This window comes from Atractosteus spatula, chromosome 9 (genome assembly GCF_055471065.1).
Source record: "Atractosteus spatula isolate fAtrSpa1 chromosome 9, fAtrSpa1.hap1, whole genome shotgun sequence".
In the NCBI taxonomy this organism is placed as follows: Eukaryota; Metazoa; Chordata; class Actinopteri; order Semionotiformes; family Lepisosteidae; genus Atractosteus; species Atractosteus spatula.
The window spans coordinates 23658188-23676952 of record NC_142714.1 but is presented as its reverse complement, the minus strand read 5'-3'; the positions used below and the strand labels follow the sequence as shown (position 1 = coordinate 23676952).

Sequence of the window (18765 nt, the reverse complement as noted above, 5' to 3'; positions counted from 1 at the left end):
TTGCACGTGTACTACAGGGGGACTATTGCACTATTTATTAAATTCATTCCACGGCCGCATTGGGCCCTTTCAAATATTTAGTTTTCCCACACGCGAACACACCTTTGGCAAATGCGTTTTTAAGTCCTATCAGACCAAAGGCCAGTAATTTTATTCCAGAAGTCCACCAATAACCCACAGCTACGCAAAATTTTTTAGCTTTCAATGGTAAAGGCAGCAATTTTTGTATTTCAGCTTGCCAGTTATTATTCGATTTTTGTCACCTGTGCTGTCAAAATAAATGATTATGTTTGTCCAGGATTTTTATTTGAATGAACAGCCAATAAATTGCATTTAATAATAGTGTATTGATGCGGTATCTTTTCCCTGGTGCTCTTGTACGAAAACGGGCATTAATGACATCCATTTTACGCTCAAGTTCAATAAAGGAATATGAATTTTATTTTCATAATTTATTAATAGGTTTGTATGACTATATTTATGCCAAATATCTATATAAGTTACAAGAAAATAAAACGTACGCGGTCAAATAACAGTTAAACTCAAATATAATACAAGCAACCTTCCAATGGCGATAAAAACTTTATACAACATAATATACAGTTTACTAAAAACTATGTATCCAATCCAAACCTTTTACAGAAATATACAGCTACGTTTTACATTAAAATCTATTAGAAATCGGAGCCATGTTATATTACCCCTATAAAAGTCTTTGATAGCCCACACAAAGGACGCGTCTGATTTAGGAATGGACTCGCTCGTTATTTCCCCAACACAAAATTGTATTTAAATGACATCTTCCTCGGCCACGTTGGCTCTAATAGTTAAAACTGGTATAAAAGAATATGGGATTACTTTTCCCAATTCAACGCGATGTGAATACTTCCCAGCTCCACGGGACTTTCTAGTTTGCTGATTGACTCGTTACCCCCTTTTTTGACCCAGTTAGTCGTCTGCAAATCCAACTGAAAGTAAAGAGGATTTACTCTTTTTTAAAAGACTTTGGAACTGCAGCAATGGCTGTCCGAGTTTACACAACAGTCTGCGGCGGGGTTATGTCACCAGGTCCTGCCGTACAACAGAGCGGAGCAAGGCATAGCGGTGCCATATTCAGAACTAGCAGAGTTTAGGTGAGACAAACCGGACACCTGGCTCTGAAGAGACGAGGGGCTGGCGGAATGTTGAACTAAATCTGGAGAGTGGCCGGCGCTGCCTGCTTGTTGGCTCTGATGCTGTCCCATCGCCGTGGTGCTGGTGGAAACCGTCATAACGTTACTCCCTTGCTGATGATGACTCTGGATGGCAGTGGTCGGCGTATTTGTGCCTCCCTGGCAGGGCTTGCCGTCCTTGACTAACACTGGCACAGCTACTCTTCTGGGAGACTGCTGCTGCTGCTGGCACGAGCTGGAGTCTTGTTGCATCTGTTGTTGGCTCACCTTATCTTTGGCTTGTCGTTTCATCTTGTACCGGTGATTCTGGAACCAGATTTTGACCTGAGTCGGCGTGAGGTGGATCATGCTGGCCAAGTGTTCTCTTTCTGGGGCCGAGAGGTATTTCTGTTGCTTGAACCGTCTCTCTAGCTCGTAAACCTGGGCTTGAGAAAACAGCACCCTCCGCTTTCTCCTCGGAGTGCTCTGCAGTGGGCCCATGCTCTTGCCGACGTCTGCCAAAGAACCCAGGCTGCCCATGCCACTCATGTTCATTCCGGAAGATGACCCCATGAAGCGAGAAACTGGAGAGAAGAGAAAGGCGTTAGCAAATAAGAAAACAGAAAAAAAAACGCCATGCCTTTCTCCCAAGACGCCTCACAGTTCAGAAACGTTTTTGAGAATAAAAGTTCGCAACCACTACGGTAACGTTGGTTTCCATAATTAAAAACAAACTAGACCACACAAATAAATTGTTTCAGTCACCCCTTCTGCGTCTGCACTGTTTATATTTTGTGTTTGAAAAATTAGAAAAAAATGTTATGCTTTCTCCTTTGCTGTACTTTACAGAAAGTCCATTGTGCATGATAATAATAAAAAAAAACATTCACATACAAAGAGGTTGGTTATGATAAGTAAAAACGGAATTTGTCAGTAGGGTTATTGCAGCCGCTTTTTCGCTGTGGGCAATACAAAATCTTGTACGGAAGGAATACTTGGAAAATCGGATATAATACAATTATCATAATACAAATGTGAAAAAAACTAATCATTCAAATCAAATTAAGCAGAGTTGACACTGTTTATGTGTTACATATAAGCGTCCTACATATTACTGGCTGACAATTAAACTAAAATGGAAAAACAGTGTATAAGTTATTTTATATTGTGATTCAACGCTGCAATAGGCCTTAGTATACAGGGGAAAAAACTCCAGCAAAAATCTGAGGGATGAAAGCAAGAAAGACGACGGAAAGAACATGCAATAACAAAGAACACTGAAGTACATCAGTGACAGCTCTGTTAATTTAAGTACCTCGATGTAATTTCCATTTGTCGAAAAGACTCACAAACTATAAAATATTGAAATTCCTAAGAGTAACACTGATTCAGTCGTTATATGACTGATAACAAATCGTTCAGTGCTTATTCCTGAGATTCATTTTGAAAACCAAATCTATGTAAACAGCGCAAAATGGTCACATTCAAACCTCCCTGAGAGAAACCCACAATTCCATCTATTTTATTTAGGTCAATTTTTTCGGTTTTGCCATTCCACAGATACAACGAGTTTATCATTTTGATGTTATTATGAGTTGAAATAGTTTTCTTTATACTATTAGCGGTTCCTTCCCGAAAGTTTGACCGGGTGTGCGCTGGGTGCTCTCCATCATCTGCCCATATTAATTAGTCAGACTCGAGTTCCACTTACTTGTAGAAAAGCGCGGATCCGGATTGGCTCCGTACCACCCGGTGGCCGAGGTGCTGTTTCTCATGGTCTCCTGGTAAGGCGGAAGCTCGCTCATGTTGCCCAAGTTGCCGTTGCAGTAGCCCCCCATGGCAGTGTGAGAAAGCTGGGGCACCCCCGCGGCAGCCATGTGGTAGGTAGCGGGCACAGTCCCGTTGTGCCCCATGTGGTGTTGCTGCATAGCCGCCTGAGAGACCTGAGGCTGCCGGTAAGCTGTCAGGGGAGCCCCTAAATTGTTGCCCTCCATACTTACTTTCTTGTAGCTCTCCTCAAGGGGACTCAAGATATCGGAAACAGAGAAAGGAGTCGTATGCTTGGGACTCATCGACATTGTTCTGTGGCTGGAGGGGGAAAAATTAGAAGGCAAGGCAATCTTTTTTTTTGACAAAGCTCTGTTACTGCTGTCTCAGCGTCGATCTTGTTGGATGAACACGTAAGAGAGTGGCTGAAGTCCGCCTTAATTGGATTGAGTGGAGGCTCGGGGCTTTCTTTCGTTTGTTTTAGCTAGGCGCCAGGTTTAAGGCTGCCACCAGAGGCGGGGCGTAAGCAGCCAGGGCAACAATACAAAGAAGCCCTATCCACGTCGCTCCCCGGCATAATTAGCTTACGTGCTGATCACAAGGTAAACACCTTTAAGTTTTCCCCTTGTCAGAAATGTGGTTGTGTTTTCTGTAATGTTAAATGATACGGGCTGCCTAAATGCTCCGTTGCCGATCCTTTGTAAACTTTAGTTTGTGGTAAGTGAAAGTTTGTGCAAATGGCGTTCTTTTAAAACGCAGCTCGTGCATTCAGCACAGATCCGAACACGTGTGAATTGCATTGTCAAGAACATCCAAAACCTGCAGTGTGTTAGGCGAGGAAGACATCGATAGAGAAAAGGTGTCCTCTCTCACCAATTTCTCGGTTTAAGAATAAAATTCGCTTTAATGTATCTGTATACAGCACTATTATTTCCGCTATCTCCAGAACCCAGATTCATAGCCCAAGACTTTTGGTTAGGTATTCTCGTATCAATCTATCAAACTATCTGTTGTATCAATCTGCATACAAGTACACAAACACTATATATATAAATAAAAACAAGTAATGACTTAAGAGTTTAGGGAAACCACTTAATACTGGAAACAATTTCAAAAGCTTCGGTTGAACCCCTGACTTTTAATGGATCTGAGAGCCATCCAGTGATTGCACTTGTAAACCGTGTTTGCATTATGCTTGATCGTACTTAGAAATGCAAAAGTGCACTTGCGACTGTGGAGGAAAAAAAAACCCTAAATATCTCCTGGTAAAGTGGTTGCGTAAATGATTGACCGTATTGTGACTATGTTTGATATTAGGACATAAGGATCACTTTGCTTCAATTCAGAAGTCCTCATTCACCGGCCAAGAAACCCGCTCAGGAGAACGAAGGTTTCGGTATGAGAGTTAACATCAGCGAAGTAAAACCCTCCGGCGGTGATAGCACTTCAGTGCTCCGGGAGAGGTGAGCCTGGCCGCGAGCACACGAAGCGGGAAAAAAATAAAGACAGCTGCGCGGCTTTCTTTAAATCTTTCGGGTCTTGTCTGTGCATTGAAAATGAACAGCAACATTTGTTTCTGTTGGAATCTGAGATGTTTCGAAACCTGTTAATTTTGACGTTAAATCATAGGATACAACATGATTTATGGAAAGAGAGCAACGATCCAGTACATGATCAATTTCAATTACGCATCAGGTATTCCAGTATAAAGAAAATCAGAATTACCGTCATAAATTGGAGGTTGTTTCAACGATGTTTTGATATAGTTAACCACAACGTAGCCAAATGGTATTAAACTTCACCTGATGTGCGACCTGCGGAATCGTTTTAAACAGGTTTACTTTAATGCAGTCATTGTTTAAGAGAGTTTATTATTTTGTTGAAAAGCGCAAAATCGAATTATCCTGCATTTTGTTTTCGCCCGGTTTTACTAATTTATTGATAAGTTAATTGGTTGTCAGGTTCTCAGTTCAGGGAGGGGTAATTTTTATTCTATGGAGCAATCCCTGAAGCTTATGGAGCACGACTTTTACTAGTTCAATCAAGGAACCCCAGAGAGGATATACAGTACATCAGTCACCTGCTCGAGGAAGCTGAAAATGGAAATTTAAAGCGAGATATACAAGTTCCAACACTTCTGTGTAACTTTTCTCCTTTTGCAGGTGTTAAAATCAATACTAATTAAATTAGATACACATTTGAGGATGAACACATATACTGTGTATGGGTGTTTATAAAATACTGGATTATTTAGAATTGCTAGAAAAGAACACAGAGAACAGTACAGAGCAAACGCGATACCTAAACTCATAAACCTATTGAGATAAGTATAACAGTTTTGGGTTGAAATCAGCGAACACTAACCATTTTTATTTTTCTAGGACTTGAACGATTTCTTGAGGCATGGAAGATCTACGTTTAGGAAAAATATACATTACAGTGTTGATTTAACTCAATAGATTATTGTTCCTGTTGCTGTGCCGTTTTCAACACTTTTTGGGTGTATATAGGAAGGGGAATACATTGGTACATAAAAGGGAGTTTAAAATGCTTTAACCTAAACTCTAAACTCACATAGTCAACATGGTGTGTAAATATAGATCTTGGCAAACATTATATAACATAGGCATTTATATGTAATCATTTCAAAGCACTGACAGCTGGAACTACATTGTGTGCGAGCAAATTCAGCAAATTCAGACTCTGCCATTAAAGAAAAAGATTCGTGATAACTTCTGGAGGACCTTTAAAGAAAATATTCTATAAAACAAAAAAAATAACTTTGTATAGAAAATACTGCACCATTTTCATTCCGAATAATTAATTGAATGTTATACTATAAATATATATAAACTTTATATAACATTTAATACGATGCAAGTTATATGTCAGGGTTACCTGAATGACAGTTTTATTATCCAGTTAGTTTTGTCAAATTACACTGAACATTTTCTTCCAGGAAAGATTATTATCAATACCTTTGTGCTGAATTCTTTTCTCACAAAGGAGGGGGCTGGGTTGGAGTTAAGGAGGACCGATGACACCGCTACTGATGACTAGACTGAAATTCTCCAGTGTAACTAGTTATCTTTAAGGTCAACTGATACCCTCGGTCGTCTATGTTAAATGTTATTCGTGCTAGATTACCAAGCATCTCAAAATACAGACAGAAGGGGCTTCAATTGTTTTCGGGTGATTAATAATAGCAATGCTTCGGCTACACACGGGATACAGAAGAATGATTACAAAAACATGAAATCCTGTAAAGTTTTGCAGTAATATAAAATGTGAAACCCATGGCGACAGTGTTTCGCGTTTTTTTCTAGTAAAATAAATCTACACAGAAAATAACCAAGAGCAGCACTCGTGTCGAACTACCAGTGATTCCGCTACGACTACTACCACATTCATCAAAAAGTATAAAACATCTAGGGCTGCTTAAAAGGAAATAAAGGTATCTGCTTTATTACTGCTGGACATTTTGCATGCGCTATATTTAGTTGCTATAAACCTAATACTGGTCAACACTGAAATACGGTATGTGATTTTTGCTAACGAAACAATTTTCATGACTAGGAGAGTATTGTGAAGAAATGTAACTTTCCACAAAATAAGCTTAAGCAGAGAAAAGCATAACTAATTTAACATAAAATGGCCGGTACATCATTGGCTCTTTTTCACTTTGAAGAGAAATGGTGCAGATGAGAAGGAGAGTCTTTATTTAATGCCTGAAAACGCAAAGGGCCTAAGCATCCGAAATTCCCGAAACATATGCACATAAATTTGCATTGCGCTTGTCAGTCGCCAAATTCTAACTATACCAATGAATCTTATTTCTTGCTTGCGCAAACACTCATCACACAATTAAGAGTAATTAAAATATTGTCTTAATGGCTTACATTCATTAAATGCTATTATGCAATTCCTTGTTACCTTCGGGTTTTTTTTTTCCGAAGGCCTAAGACGTCCACATACTGTAAGCAGTAAAGGTGAAAAATTACTTAACACGTCATTCATGAGTCGAATCATACTGTTATACTCTAGAGCATCTTACTTTTCATTATAATCTTTATACATTTTGTAATAGTATCGGTAAGAACAAAATGTTTATGAATACCGGTCAATATTTCGTTATTTTAGTGGTCTTAATTGTATTAGAAGACACTGGTATAACTTTTAAAAGAATATTTAAATTGTAGTTGTTTTTCGTATTTACTGTACAACAGAGCGTATTACGCAAAAACGTCACAGCATTTAAAATTAAATTAATTTTTAATGTAGCTTGTGCATAGTTCCTATGGTGTAATTAACAGATGATAAAACCTCTACATAAGCTCGCAATAAGTAACGATTATGGAACAAGTTTATGTTTAACGGTATATCGGGTACTTAATACAAATGGCATAATGACACAGATCCAGTCTTTCCTATACGATATTTAGAGTATATCATGATTTTAAAAAAAGTAATTGGCTTTTCGATATTTAAACAAACCAAGACAGATATTTAATTGTACTCCATATATGTAACAAAAACGACAGGTAAGTACATACTGTACACAATTATCTCTGGGTAATGAACAAGAGGTGGACACGTGCTTTCATTAGTACTGGACTACTGTTTAGAATTCTGTAGTTTCAGATACTTCCAACAAGCCAGAGAATATCATTCTGAAACAGCAACAGAAAACAGCATTTATTTTATTTAAAATAAGTGGCTAGGCAATTAACCTGGGAAACTGAAGATAATATAAATCAATCTTCAATGTAAAAAAATAGTATTTTAAGAACAATGTTTCCCGCCTTATTTTTGAGGTACAGTTTCAATACTGTTTGTATTAAAAACCGGTATATCTCATATACGAGACCAGCCAATGATTGAAAAGATAGGCGCCGTGTAAAATAAAGATTATTACGAGCCCTGTCTTTAGAACCTTGCTACCTCGCAAGATTCGCAAAATTCTTTATTTAGAACTCCTTCTACTGAAAGAGGTCGTTTTTATTCAGAGTTAAGAATAAGTACGTATTCTAACATTGCAATAGCTAGTGGTTATTTCTGAGAAATCGCAATTGCCCTGCACAGACTGAACGTGGATGATAAATTCGATGGAGTTTAAAACACCGAACTCCAAAAACGGTTTCACTGAAACTATTCCAAACCTTGTGCTTTGGAGAACGTAGCCTTGATGTCGTTAAATTTGGCAGTAACTGGAGTATCTTAAGAATGCTCTTTGCTGCTCACTCTCCCATGCAAACACACAGTGTGTAGATACTATTGCATGAGACTAATGCAATAAAAAGTGATTCTAAGACTCCACTTCTTTGGAGGAGAGAGATTGCCTGATGTCCCTGTACGTAAGTTGTCCGTTCAGCCTCAGCCGCCCACAGCGCAGTTAGTACTGTTGCTAGAAGACGATGAGGTCATTCTGCTTCAACCAGCTTGCGAGATGGATGGAGGGAGGAATTTTTTCATTTTACTTTTTTGTTTAAAGCGTTCGTTTCTTGAACTAAAAAGACAAATGGTCCCGTGCCAGAGGGAAGATGATATTACGTGCGATTATGAAAAACATGCTTACGAACTTTGAAAAAGCATTATTATTGTTGCTGTATAAATTGTTGCCAAACAATTAAAATCCTTAATTAAAATCCAAAGGCTTGGACTATAACACAGAACGTGTCATTCTTACACAGTAACAAAAACATTACTCACGTTTATATAAACGTGTATAAACATTTAAATGATGATGTTTTTGCATACTTTGAAGGATAAATCTCTAATGTCGTTCTCCTCCAATGTGCAGAAGACGTTTAAACATAGCTGCAGAATCATAATCATGCCGCTAAGTTCTTTTCAAAGACATAACTAAGACAGCAAACAAGAAACAAAATTCTCCATAAGGTAACGGAATAGTCATTTATGACGTGACGTCTGGTCGAAGAATCTATCGCACCAAATGATCATGTTTAAAAACATAAAGAAAAAACAAAAAAGCAAGGTTTCATTGGAGGAATGGTTTATTTCAGGTCGATGGTGAATAAAACAATCATCGTTTGAGCAGGTGTTTGTCAATGAAATTGTGGGATTTACAGATATCGTTTATTATAGAAAGACACTTAAGATAATGTGGATCATTGCTTTAACAAAAATATGAAAATGTGTATTTTACTACGGCAGACTGGAATGCTGATCTTTCAATCGTTAACAAGAGCTTTACAGAAAAATAAGTTTTGTAAGTATGGATGATTTTGAAATCCGGGTAAATGGATGCCTAAAAGGATTTTTAAGCTACAGGACAAGGAGTTTAAACAGGGTGAGAGAACGGCTACTTTGATTTTTGGAACTTAAAAAGACCTATAACGACCTCTGCTGGGGACATTTTAATATGCTCTGCGCTGTTTTTTTGCGGAGATGATGATTTTGCGTTTCTGTCAGTGTATTGATAGAATAATGCAATTATTTGGTTCTCTTCAATTCACAAAGTCAACTCAAGTCTGTGCCGTTGTACTATCGTCCATACAATTTCTAACCGCTTCATCCAATTCAGGGTCGCGGAGCATCAGGGCGTATCTCGGCAAGCAAGGGAGGCAGGTTACAACCTGGACGGGACGACCACAGACACGCACAGACTCCCGCCAGGGACAATTTTCCCCGAAAATAGTACGTCGTTAAATTGTGTGTAGAAAACCGATCCGCTCCTGGAGGAAGCGGGCGGAGCGGTGGCTCTGTGGCTAAGGATTATGGAAATGCACGCGAACACGTGGAAAACACACAAATAGCACCCCAGGTCCAAAACTGAACCCAGTGTCGTAGACAGCAATAATAACCACCGTGCTATACAATATACTACCATTCTAGGCACAAATTCACATTTAGTCCTACCCTTTTGTCTCGTCCTTTTGTAATAACACGTATTCTATACATAATCAGAAATATACTTCCATATTAAGTAATAAACATTCTTCCTTATATCCTCCAGGGATCTGAAAGCACATATCTGGGAGTGGTCCACGGGGTCGTCAGTGTATGTACAGTAGCTTAACACAATGGGTCCCAACTTTGGTCCAGGTGTGGGTTTTGCTCAACAGTTAAGTTATTCATCACAGCCTAATCGATTTCAGTTTTCTATTTGGCTCCGATGTATAAAATTGCTTTCAGCTGTTAAAAGAAACGGTCAAATGTGATTTGCAATTGCCATCAGCCCTCTACCAATTTCTGAGTTAAGAGCTGCCCTCGTCCAGGTGTGAGGCCTGAAATATAACCAGCTGGAACTGCGGGAGGAAACTGGCTCACTATAGGTAGACGTCTCTGGTACAATCTCATTCCCGCCTGTGCCTGTCCATCACCTATTGATCATCTAGTAAGAGCTGTTTACAGATATGACACAAATAGAAAACTGAACTAAATTAGCCTGTGATTAACAACTCCGCTGGAGCAAAAACCTGCTGAAGCAGTGCTCGGTGTTGGAAATCTCTGGCCTACATGTCGAAGAAGCATTTGTGCCGTTTATTCGCGTTTTCTACTGTTAACTACTGAGGTTTTAAAGTAAATAGTAACTATAGTTATAATTTACTGTAACTACATTTTACTAATTGTATGTACCTACCGTTTCGACTATACCATTATAATATTGAATTAATACATTTGATCTACTACGGAGCAAGCAACGGTTAATTTACCGCTGAAAAGTATAGGAATACCAACATTTGACCATTGAGCTTTTCTTTACACTGCAGACGAACGACAGAATATGTATGTCTTTCTTTATACTTTTCATCGTGGAATTAAACTCTGCTTATTCCGTTAAATCAGTAGTTATTGTCTTAGGAGACGGTAAGAAGATTTAATATTGCAACGCGCTGATTTAAGCGAATTCATATTAGTCACACGTTACCAGACTACAACTGAGTAACACTCTCAAATAACCGAGATATAGAGCTTCTTCCCTTGGAATGAACATATTGAAGAAAATAATATAAATCTACAGACCAGCCCACTTGTAGTACGTACACTAACAGAGAGGGAAGGGTATATGCCAAATTAATTTCTCAGTGTTCGTTTGCTATAGGTGTGTACCATAGAGCAATAATCAAACCTAATTACAGCATGCAAGGTAAAGGTAATTAGAACTGTGACATGTTTTCGCGGGGATATATTACTCCACTAATTACCGAGTTTCAAAAGCATCTCCTAATTAGATAAATCAGGACCCTTTTCTGTACTGGTACACGGTTATTACGGTCAATTACCTTTAATTAGCGGCGATGTTTTCCGTTAATTCTTCAAAATGAAGCATTTTAAAGACAGACTTTAGGATAATCTAACTCCTAAGGTTATTAACCTTGGTTGTAACTTTCCGACCTAAGTGCCTGCTTTTTCTTTTCTCAGAAAGAAACATTACTATTCAGTTTTCTACCGTAGTCGTTTGCGAAAATGTGATTCAGAACAATAGTACTTTTTACAATGTTAAGCCAGCCTAAACGAACGGACGGCACTGTTCCGGAATGACGTACTAGACGCCGATATTTATGTCGGGCATTGCAGCACAGACTTTACTCCGTAATTCGCGTATTATGTCATTTCGTGAATAATTGTCGTCTCCAGAGCCAATTGACATGGTGCGCCTGCTCTTTAAACCATACGATGCCGTTCCTAACCGGTATTCTGTTTTGGGGAAAAAATACCCGGAAACAGGTAACTGAACTAAATTAGGAATTATATAGGACAAATAGACGGGTTTCATGAGTACGTTTTTATGCGAATTCTGTGCTGTGTTTAGAGTAATGGTAAACGGAGTGTGTAGTCCAGACCATGTTTCTGGGTCATTACTAGTCTTTCACAAACCCTTCATTAGACTGCACTAGCAACTCGACTCGTGGCACGTCATGTCAGCTGAATACGTTGAAGAACGCCCTCGATCTATCTTTTTTTGAACGTTTGATATTAAAACCATAAAAATACCGATTTACAGATTCTTTATTAACAGATAATTACTGGAAGATGGAATTATACTATTATGCGCACTAGGAGTGTTGAAAAAATTACTAAGAGGAAGATGATAATGGTACTGAAGATACTGTACTTCTGAATGATATACCCTACACAATTTCGCATTGAACTGCTGTGTAATATTGCCATCTAGTGGTGTTAATGACAAATTCGCCAGATCTTCAGTCTACTAATTGTATTGCAACATAAAACTGCAAATTGATGTACGTCAATAACAAAATTACTTACACTAGTCCAATGGGTATAGCTGTTACTTTTACTGACCGACTATAATCGGTCAGTTGATTAAATTGCACCATAATCTCCAAAGTTTTCCGAGAAAGAATGGAGTTTTAAAGTTCACCCTTTAAACTGAAACAAAAAACCATTGTCTCACCCGAGCTTAGCTGCCAACGTAAAGTTACTAATCTGTTTCGATTCGCCATATAGTTGAAAAAAGACTTGCCGCTTTTAAATTCAACAGTTATATTCAATTTTGCGGTTTTGACGCTGTAAAAAGACCCAGTTCCTGATAAAAAAAAATTCACATAACATCGATCAATCGGTCTAGTGACAATAGGAATAGTGAAGAGGTAATTAGATATTTCAACAGAGAGTCGGTGGAAATGAAATTACATCATAGGATATTAAATTAAACTGATATTTGTTCCGGTTTGTTCTGGAAGAGCAGTTCTACACGATGCCAAGATACCGGAAATCGTTACCCTCACACTGCAGTTCTTCATGATGCCTGTAGGTGGGGATAGTGGCGAAAGTAAGGGGGGAAATCCAATATGTCCGTGCTAATGTCATTTCACTCTTTGCCGCTTGGGGAAAAAACGTAGCTAAATTCTTAAATGTGCACTTTATTGGAATGTATTTGCTTCCTTATAAAATACAATTCACTAGTTCAAAGTAATAATTCAGGGTTTTTGCAAACAAAAAGGGACGCCATTTAAAGTCCATCCGTCCATTTTCAGTAGCTGCTTTGTTGACTTTGTTGAAACGTTTTCGTAAAGAAATGTTTGCTCTTACAATTACATATCAGGAAGTCTGCTCGAATCTTAGAATTCTGATTAGAACTACTGAGTCTTATTGCCAATGTAAAAAAAACATGAACGTTCTTCAACTTCGCAAACAACATAAAAGGTATATCTGCCAAGAAGCAAGTTATTTGTATTAAAGCACAAGGACAGGATTGTATTACAATGATCAGCTTTAAAGATGACCTGCTTCTTGATGGGGTTTGCCCGCAACTGGCTAAACTTGCTTAAACCATATTTAAGTCCTTTTATATTTTCAGAATAACAGAAAGTCTCGCATCAACGAGGAGCTGGCTATCCCTGCACATACTGTATCTATTACTAATATTTCCACATAAATTGTTGCTCCTGCTTGAAAACACTACAAAGATTTTTCGTTGCAGAAAAATTATCTTTGTAAAATAGTGAGCAAAACATCTCTCGGTATTTTTTGAAGAGCCAAATAATACTTACTGATAACTATTACATGCACACCATTATATGAACATCTGACGTTTAACTTTATTTGAATCAGTTATTTTATGTAGACCTATATTAGAGACATTAAAAATATAGCCATGAAATTGCAATGAAGTGCCTTGAAATTTACTGTCGCTTAAAAACCCATTCTGACACCCTAATTTCCTTTTTAATGCAATGTAACGTTTTGTATTTTTTATCACCACAACACTGTAAAGACGAGATGCTATTGTGTAAATAATTTAACTGAGGGAGACCCTTTTACAAGTCTTTCAATGGACACATTTCCTTTCTTTTCCCTAAAAAGACGTAAAACAGAGGCCTGCAGGTCGTCCGCATTAGGAAAGCGAAAGTATGAAACAGATGCTCACGCCACCGATTAAAACTCATAATTAAAACAATCTAATTTACTTACTTGAAAAACTACAACCGTTTCCATGTAACCGGTCAACAGTTCAAGACATAATAATGACTCTCCCCATATACTGTCAATTGCTATGATATATAGCAACAGTTTAACTCTCGTTTCTAACTGGATTATGTTAATTGACGCGTATTAACGTTTCACATGTGTTCCCAACAGCTGCTGTCTTTCTGTTTGTCAGTGGAACAGAGGCACACCAGAGAAAACGCTCTGGATATGTGGACTTCCAGGTTTCTCCTCAAAATGCCTTTGAAATCAAACCATTCATATGTATTGTTTACCCCGCATGACACGTTGAGATCCTACTGCAAGATTTTCCGGGACTCGTATACTGTGAACTTGGTTGAGTCTGCAACAGGTTTGAAAAAGTTTTTTTTTTCTTTATGCAAAATGTTTTTAACTTGAGCTAGGTGTTACTAATTTCACCATGGATAATGACTTTTTTTAACAACCCCCTTCCTCCATTTGCATTGCTTTTAAAGTCCAATGACTCTAGGAGGCATATCAGAGTAAATTACTCTTCATTGTGGACCTAAGAACAGAAAGACTACAAACGAGATGAGCACACTATCTAGCTTATTTGATTCCTAGTATGTAGTAATGTAATGCCAGGGTATAGGCTTCAATAACATGGCTGGATAGTTGTTTGACTTGCCTCAACTCTAATAGAAAGATCTGCGTAAGGCGGCGGAATGAAGAGGACTCTGGATTTTGAAGGACTTGTGCTTTATAACGTAGAGGAGGCATGTTCACGGAACGGGGATATTTAGCACGCAGGCTTAGTCAGACTGAAAATGGCATACTAGTACCCAGTGCACTGTAATCATAGTATGGAAGTGCCTTGCCAGTCTGATCTAGGAGGGCATCTGTTCTGATATTTTTGGAGGTCTCTTAACAACACAGTTAAAGTAGCTCAGTTAGGGTGTTGATGCTGTGAATCTTATATGGAACTCAAAAGCTACAGTTTGTGCTGCAATAGTTTTTCATCTTCACTTTTCTTCACCTGAGGCCCTGACCCACTTTCCTTCTCCCTGTATTTGTCACCGCAGTTTGGAAATTGTCAGTTGTTTCCTCGATGTTATGGTCGGGCGAATCAGCTCTTGTACTATACAAGGGAGAGTAGACAGACCTCTCTGATCCGTATCTGTCCACTCACTAAGCCAATCATCACTGTGGCACTGTGGTTCCATCACTCAAATCACAACACCATCTTGTGATGTATTGAGACAGGACCAGCAGCTATATCACCCTTCAACCTACAACTGGCATCCCACTGAGCCTGCCCAGTACCTTGATGGGAGACCTCCTGGGGAAGACAAAGGTTGCTGCTGGAAGAGTTATTAGTGGGGCCAGTAGGGGGTGCTCACCCTGCAATGTGTGTGGGTCCCAATTCTCCATATAGTGATGTCGATGCTATACTGTATAAATAGCTAATTTCTTCAGATGAGATGTAAAACCAAGGTCCTGACTCTGTGGTCATTAAAAACCCCAGAGTGTTTCTTGAAAACAGTAGGGGTGTTACCAAACATGGCCTTCTAATAATGCCTGTAGCCTATGACTTGGCTTCATCACTCTGTTCTCCTCCCTACTGATAGCTGGTGTGTGGTGAGTGTACTGGTGCACTATGGCTGCTGTTGCATCATCCAGGTGGGGCTTCACACTGAGGTAGCGGAAGGGAGCCCCCATTACCTGTAAAGCTCTTTGAGTGGAGTGCCCAGAGAAAGTGTATTATTATTGTTGTTATTATTTTATTATTATTATTATTATTATTATTATTATTATTATTATTATTATTATTGACAATTAGCATGAGGTACACTTGAGGTTTCCACAAACATGTCTTTTCCAGTGATTTCATAGATAAGCAGAGTACAGCAAAGACCACCGATCTGAATTTGTTTTGAATGATGAAGGATTTTAAAGTATTTTGGTGGCATTGGGAAATTCTGAAAAAGTTTTGGGAGAAATGTTACATTCCTGTTTCTCAGGACTTAGGGTACTTAGCACAATTTTACTGCTCTTCTGTTAAATTACATGCCCATGTTTTTACTCTGTGTTCGTCTATTTTAGACACTACTGAAAGGAGTTGCCCACTTAATTACTCCTGGATGTGATGCTGATGGCAGAGGAAGGCTGTACTTTGGTCAAACTATGCACTATGGCTGGTATTTGCTAACGTGCCAGGTAGATCACAAGCAGTTGGACCCAGCAATTCATTTCAGTTATCAGCAGTGGGACAGTGAACGGAGCTTCAAAGAAGTCAAGCTTTAACTTCATATACGATATGTTAAACTTTGGAGAACTTTGCCACAGAAAAGCAAAACAGAATAAAATCCACTTTAATTCGTATTAAATGGGGAACTATAAAATTGTCCACTGCATTTCTTTACACTCTTGATCCATCCACTTCCCACTGGTTTATTCAATACAGGGTCACGGGGGAACTGGAGCATAACCCAGCAAGTGTAATGAAAGCGTTCTTTCAGGACCCTATGCAGACAACACAATCCGAGGAAGAGTGAGGAAAACGCAAGGAAAAAAGCATGCAAGGGGGCTGGAAGGAAAACAGGGGGCGTGTCCATGGTGTGCTGGTGTTCTGGGGGGTGAGTCCAAGGCAAACAGTCCAAAGAGTGTCCATACGGAAATCCTTGACGAGGTAAATATCCAGAGCTGGGTGGTCCATCCAAGACGAAGACAAACGGAGCTAAAAACCGGAGCAGGTTCCAGCGGAGGGTCAGGGGGAAAAAAGGGGGAACGGGACCAGGCTCTTCAGGTCCCGGACACAGCTGGTACTGGAAACCAATGTAGAGCCCGGAACAGAGTGAGCGTCTGGCTTAACTAGGGAGGCAGGAACCAGGAGCAGGTGCACAAAATCAACTCAAATGTGAAAGAGCCGGAGCGCCCTTAAGGGGGAGGGGCTACAATCATGACGGCAAGCAATGGGAGCAAAGCAGGACACAACTTGGATGGGATGCCAGTCTATTATTGAGTATACACAGACACAAGCACACAGGGGCATGTGTACCAGCATGTACTGTGGGAGGAAACTGGAGCACTGGAAGAAAACCCATCGTACATGAGGAGAACATACAAACTCTACGCAGATAGCACCCTGAGATTTGAATCCAGACCTCTAGGCAGCAATGCTAAACACTGCACCACCCCTTACACTGTCCAGATGAAACCGAATGATTAAGCAGTTCAAGTAGGGAGCTGCGTCAGCATGTAAAGGCTGCAAAGGAACAAGTAAAGGTTTTTTCCATGCTGAAAAGAGAAGAAATGAAACACAATGGCTGTGGAGCCTTTTTTGGGTGTGACACCAGATGAAGGCTCCACAGCCGAAAACGTTGTGTTTCTTTTCTTCTCTTTTCAGCATGGAAATAAACCTTTACGTGTTCCAAATGATTAAGCCTTGATTAGGTCAAACCCTGGGCCCGCTGATATAAAGACTCTGGCAAACACAATTAACATAAAAGACCAGATTCATTGATAGTGGTTAGGATTACTCTTCATAACTTAAAATCTATTGTTGGCATGAGGTAGATCTTTAATTAAAACATGAACCCTGACTGGGATTCAGCAGAAATGTTCAACCATCTTGACTGCGATGATAATACTGTTGGATTCTTATTTAAACTGGCAGCTTTGGACACCACCAAGGCTGGAAATACCACACACACTGTAACACCATAACAGGCAAAGCTATTGTTTAGTTGAATTCCATGTTCCAACTTAACAACTGAATACAACCCTGCATAGGGAAATCTCCTGTTCTAAATGTAGGTTTTCTGCTGCAGAAATGTTTTTCCCTAGGATATCCAAGGTATGGAACTCTTTTAGATCCCAAAGAGTGGATCTGTTCGGTTGTCATTAATATGCATACAATGGGCCTGATGGAGATCAGTACTTACTGTAAAAAACAAACAAACAAAGGAAGGAACGTTAATTGCTTGCATGACTTAGTATTCCTTATATTTAAATGGAAAATGGACCTTATGTTTACCATACACTGCACCTTTTGCTACAGAAGTACCAACATGAAAGGTTATCTTTCAACACAATAATGCTCTTTCTCACAAAGGAGGGTTCACAGAAGACTTTCTGTATTAGTCTGGCTTCAGCATCATACTGACCATTATTTCATCAGATATTCACCCTATTGAAGACAGACAAGGAGAGACAAGCTGATTAGACTGTATTTTTGGGATGCTCACTTTCAATCTAATGGTGGACAGACCAAGTCTGGGTTAGTTACGTATAATTAGTGGTGCATAGCACAAATGCACAATAATGGGTTCAAATACAGAGCTGCATCAACATGTAGAATGTGATAGAACAAGCATGGGTTAATTTCCTAATGAAAAGTAGAAACAAGGAAGAAAACCCTTCAGTAGTGAAGCCTTTTCAAGGTGTGTGAATGCATTGTATCACATGTGGCTTTTGAACTTTCATGTAAATGTCACAAGTAATATAATTTTCACATGTAGCATAATTAATAATCGTAGTGCTGGAGTGTTATATGTGTGAAGTTTATATTAGCATGTGATTACTCCTGCATACTGGTATGTTGATTGGCCTCTGGGAAAATTGGTCCAGGTTATAGCACATCTTTGTGTTAAATAAAATAACACTTATTATTTCATAATATTAAAATAAACTTAAAATTGGCTGCTTTTTATTTGAAATAATATTTTTAGCATCAAAGGCACAGTGGCATCTTTCAATTCACTATTAAACACTACTGCCTGCAAAAATATTCAGTTACCATGCGCGTCTTAATATCTATCAAAGTAAACGTCATTGTTGCAAAGCAATAATATTTTTAGGCTATTTCTAGCTAGACAGCTTGTACTTTTTCAAAGAAAGGGCCAAAACAAATGTTGATGCAGAAACTGAAATGCAAGTACTTTAGACAGTGTGGGATCTAGCTGAAGAA

At 39.0% G+C, this 18765-nt stretch overlaps 1 protein-coding gene across 1 annotated transcript; it reads right to left on the bottom strand.

The window, feature by feature from the left end:
- Positions 1-1061: 1061 nt before the first annotated feature.
- Positions 1062-3229, bottom strand: nkx2-1 (NK2 homeobox 1). The gene is made up of 2 exons (XM_088925399.1): positions 2863-3229; positions 1062-1735 (listed from the first exon to the last, which is right to left on the bottom strand). The coding sequence occupies exons 1-2, from the start codon at positions 3227-3229 to the stop codon at positions 1062-1064; spliced, it is 1041 nt and encodes a 346-aa protein (XP_088781525.1).
- Positions 3230-18765: the final 15536 nt, after the last annotated feature.

What these genes read in the sequence shown, in the direction of transcription:
- nkx2-1 (XM_088925399.1), bottom strand. Translation starts at nt 3,229, where the DNA reads ATGTCGATGAGTCCCAAGCATACGACTCCTTTCTCTGTTTCCGATATC. An exon ending in GGATCCGCGCTTTTCTACAA is followed by an intron (nt 1,736 to 2,862) that starts GTAAGTGGAACT and finishes TCTTCTCTCCAG; the next exon opens with TTTCTCGCTTCATGGGGTCA.